We start from the raw sequence: 4,727 nt of genomic DNA on the forward strand, positions 1-4,727 counted from the left end.
TGTTAATAACGTTACATGTATATATAGCACTTTATATCTTTATTATTTACATAAACAATTCAAATTTGCTTCTATATTTGCAAATTAATAACTTGGAGAAGAACGATCTTTTAATTTCTTCATTTCCACAGATCTATGTGACAACTGGAGATAGAATTTGATGCATCATCTTCTGGCACGCTCAACAGTTCGTGTTCTTGCTTGTTCAGATGTGTGATGAGCTCAGAATTTGATTCTTCATGATCATTGTGTGAATGGAAGATGGGAGTACTGTTCACTTTCACATTCGAGTAGTTATTTTCCTTGCTTGAAACATCACCTTGGCTAAGCAACTGTGATGCGACAAACTTGTCAAGAACTCGCCAATCTGTAACTGAATTGCTTACATTTTGATCTTGATTATCATGAATATTGTTGTTGTTGTTGTTGTTGTTGTTTTTATCTTGTGTGAGTGAGGATGAGTGATAGTTGATACTTCCAGCCTGGTTTATGTGAACACCATACATGGGCATGGAAGAATTACAGGTGGGGAGCAGTTTTGGACTCTCTAATAGAGGGAGTTGGAGGAAGTGATCAGGGGTAATCTGGTAATTTTGAAGCTGATCTAGTTCTTTCTTGCAAGAACCATAAGGGTATTGGTAATTATGGTTAAGCATGTTCGATTGAGAGTTGTTTTGATTTGGCGAATCAATTTCTGGCATTAACGAGACTTGATGATCATCATACCAAATTGGCGATTCATGTTCACTTGCTCTCCTCATTGTCGGTAATCTTTTCTTGAACACCCTACATACCACCCATCCTTCTTCCTGATTTCGTGATCAAGAGAAGTGAAACAAAGTTAATTGAAAGAATAAAGAACTCCGATCCATTGGTGATATGAAGAAAATTCAATTTGTATTTTTTGTTTTTGAAATAGAGAAAGTTAGTTCACCTGAGTTGTGGTTGCATTTTCATCAGTTTCAAGGCGATATTCATGCATTATCCAGTCTGATTTTTGTCCATTGGGAGCACGACCTTTATAAAAGACTAATGTCTTTCTCATCCCAACCAAATCTTGCTTCGAGTAAATTGCCTTATCCCTTCCTGTAGCTTTCCAGAATCCAGCTGTTGTGGCTCTATTCGTGCGAGTTCCAGTTGGATATTTCTTATCTTTATGACTAAAAAAATACCATTCGTTTTGTTCTTCGGTGCCTAAGCTGCACAGCTCTATATTTAAACTTGAAAATTAGCATTATGTATGTAGCTAGAATATATACATTAACATATGGTTGTTAAAAATTATTTGAATCTAAAGAATGAGTGTTTATACTCATTTAAATATGTCTACCTTGAAGATCCCATGGCTCGATTTTGTAAAGATCGATATCTCTAATGACATCTAGATCGATCCTTCTTGAGTTGATCTTTTTCCTAAGGTAGTAATCAACAAGTTCTTCATCGGTTGGATGGAACCGAAAACCAGGAGGTACATGTGAAAAAGTGTTCATATCTCCTCGATCTTATAGAAATTAGAACCTGCATGCATGCAATCCAATTTGATTTGATCGATCAATTTAGTTTTCGAAAAAAAAATAATACTGTACATAAAAGATATTGTATTTGATCTGATCAGTATAATAATATTTCTTCAATTTAGTTTTTGGTTCAAGTCTAGTACTGAAATTGAACCATTTGCAGGCTCCGCTAATTAATGCGATCTATTTTATTTTGTATGATCAGCAATTTGTTAAATGTAAATATGGTTAACTAAATACAGCAAATATATAACGCATTACTAACAAAAGTAAGTTCTGCATTGTATGGTGTAACTTACAACTATGCTTTTTTGATCAGTTAATGTAAATTTTATAAGAAAGAACAAGAAGAAACCCCGAGAGAAGAAGGGAAGCGATTGTTTTTCGAAGATATAAGAATCAACATGTTGGTAGATGCGAGTAATGATGAGAATTTTCTAGAACTTCAGAAAAAGTAGATCTCTCAGTACTCCATATTTGATCCAATGCTTGTATTTGAAGGGACATGAAGTTTAACATCCGAACTATATGTACATGAAAAAACTAATTAAAGCTGGTGGGATATTTCATGACTCATGAAAATTCAAGATCGATCCCTAGCTACAAAAGTCCAAAGGTCCTGGATATGATGATCAGGGATGAAATCTCTTTCTTTAAAATTACAATGTTAATCAAGAATGAAAGCCTTAGTTTCTGCTGCAATCTAATTTCTCCCACTCTCTCTCTCTCTCTCTCTCTCTCTCTCTCTCTCTCTCTCTCTCTCTAGATCTCTCTCTCATGAAAGCAAATAACAATGCTAACTCTATAACATCCTTAAATATAGAAACAAGACATGTAATAAGAGAAGAATAGAAGGGGAATTCGTATTTTGAAGTGAAAATATAAATATTTAAGAAAAGAAATACATGCATTATATGTACTTTGATGTTAAAGATTATACATGCTTAAGAATTTTTTTGATCAAAACAAGGCAACGTTACTCTAAATATAGTTCCCGAAATTTAAGATGAAGATATCTTAGACCATTTGAATCAATTATGTTACATCGTGTTATATATGCTTAAGAACAAAGTGCAAAAGAGAAAATATTTAAACTTCAAGTCTATAACATACTTAACTAAAAAACCGGCCGATTCATTTGAGTCTTTCAGTCTACATAGAAAAATTTTATGTGGCATATCGATCATCCATGATGAGTTATTGTTCATGATAACAAACACCTTAATCCAGGAAATATAACATACTTCGAAAAGAACAAGAAAAGTGAAGTAATGTTAGAAGGTATATTGAGACTTGGAACTGTGATAATCGGGTATTGTATGTGATAAAGGACGCAGATTTTCCCCACAACAAACATGCAGATATATCTATATCCAATATCCAATTATTGAAGGAGACGGAGTGTTTTTTTTAATGATCACAGAAATACTGCAAGCTTAATTGATCCATCCTCGGTTATAATAAAGAAAAAGATGGAGGATAGAGCATGCGAATCGATCCATTGTGGTGAAATTCAATTGGAGAGGTAATAATTAATCAAAACTCATAATTCTAGCAGACACACGCACAAAGGTGGCACTAATTTGTGTTGACATACTTTTTCGCACTGTAGTATATATAATTTCTTGTTCATATACACAATGAGCATGCTGTAAGATCAATCATTGTTCTAGTAATATATCATAAAATAATTCAAAAAAACTTATTTTGAAAGACCCTTAATGAAGCGAGTCCATACCGATTGTTCTTGATAAGTTATTCAAGAATGAAAGCTTCTAGAGAGAGATATCGATAGCAATAGAGATCTGATGTCCGTTTCATGAAGATTGATGAAGAATTGAATTAGTAATTATGGTTTCGATGAATTGAAGTAGGGAAGCTCCACACATGCAGGAACAAACTGGGGACGAATTAAAGACGGAAGACAAGACGATTAAGGTTGTCTGATCTTGGGAATTGAAGCCGATGTGAAGCATTTGATTCAAGCGGAAGAAGCTAAAAAGGGAAAGATGAAAAGGGTCCAATGGGAAAATGCCATAGAAATAGGGTTATATAGGACAAAACAAACAAGAACAACATCAAGAGACAAGAGAGAGAAACAAAACCCTAATGATGAGAGATGATGGCTTATGGGTAAGTAAAGGCCAAGAGAGAGCTAGAGGGACAGAGAGTGGGAAAGAGAGAGCTAGAGAGAGAAAGAGTGGGGAGAGAGAGAGAGAGAGAGAGAGAGAGAGAGAGAGAGAGAGAGAGAGAGAGAGAGAGAGAGAGAGAGAGAGAGAGAGAGAGAGTTGGGTGATTGTTATTTCAAAAAAGTGTAAGTTGTCTTTGTCTCAGGGTCGGGATAGGGCTAAATTGGTGGGGAAGATTTTTGCGGGTAAATTTATATGCCACCCACCCGCTACTGACGAAGACCCTAACTGTGTGTTTTGCTTATTTTCACTTCTCATTTGGTTTTTTTCTCAATTATTTTTCGCTAAATATCTAATTAACGTTTGATCAACAGCTTCAAATTAAATAATTCATTTCATAACATTTTGTTAATGTAAAGCAAAGGTATCAAGCTTATTATAATGTTAGAATGTAAACTAATCCTCTTTTAATGTTTTTTTTTTTTACTTTTTCAGTTTCATATGTTTATTTTTTAATTTATCCCAAAATAATAACATATTTTTAAAAATAAATATATTTTTTATTTAAATACATTCAATATTAGTTTACCTATCATGAAATAAAATGCAACAAAAGGATAAAACTGTCATTTAATTAAATAAAATTAATGGTACTTAATGTCTTTTTTAATTTGTGTGTTTTTTGTCTGTGGACAATAATTTTGATACGAAGGGAGTAAAAAGAACATAAACTTTGATATATTAATGGAAAATGTTGCTTCATTTTATTCAAAATCTAGCTAGATGAGTTTATGATTATATCGATGGATATTTTTTTGTCTTTTTTTGAACAATCAAGAAATATATTAACAAAAATGAGCTAACAAATAGTTAGGAATAAAGAAATGACTCGGATTCGGCAAATGTATTACAACTTCAATCAAATTTATTTTTTCTCATTAAGTTTTCCAATGAAAATACAACCCATGAACATCATCCACCAAGAGCTTATGAGACTATGTATGATTCTTAAAGACCTTGGAGTTATTTTGCTTCCAAATCACCTAATGAAAAACTTATAGACTATACAACTTCAATAATT

General features: G+C 33.0%; 1 protein-coding gene across 1 annotated transcript; it reads right to left on the reverse strand.

The window, feature by feature from the left end:
• Positions 1 to 3,625, reverse strand: LOC111901630 (NAC domain-containing protein 7). Its single transcript, XM_023897508.3, has 4 exons — positions 3,256 to 3,625; positions 1,331 to 1,518; positions 935 to 1,209; positions 1 to 809 (listed from the first exon to the last, which is right to left on the reverse strand). The coding sequence occupies exons 2-4, from the start codon at positions 1,488 to 1,490 to the stop codon at positions 120 to 122; spliced, it is 1,125 nt and encodes a 374-aa protein (XP_023753276.1). The 5' UTR covers positions 1,491 to 1,518; positions 3,256 to 3,625; the 3' UTR covers positions 1 to 119.
• Positions 3,626 to 4,727: the final 1,102 nt, after the last annotated feature.

This window comes from Lactuca sativa, chromosome 9 (genome assembly GCF_002870075.4).
Source record: "Lactuca sativa cultivar Salinas chromosome 9, Lsat_Salinas_v11, whole genome shotgun sequence".
Classification (NCBI taxonomy): domain Eukaryota; kingdom Viridiplantae; phylum Streptophyta; class Magnoliopsida; order Asterales; family Asteraceae; genus Lactuca; species Lactuca sativa.

Bases quoted from the DNA above. Each gene is read 5' to 3' on its own strand.
- LOC111901630 (XM_023897508.3), bottom strand. From the start codon at position 1,490: ATGAACACTTTTTCACATGTACCTCCTGGTTTTCGGTTCCATCCAACC. The intron at 1,210-1,330 runs GTAGACATATTT...GTTTAAATATAG, and splicing joins CGAGCCATGGGATCTTCAAG to AGCTGTGCAGCTTAGGCACC. The intron at 810-934 runs GTGAACTAACTT...TCACGAAATCAG, and splicing joins AAAATGCAACCACAACTCAG to GAAGAAGGATGGGTGGTATG.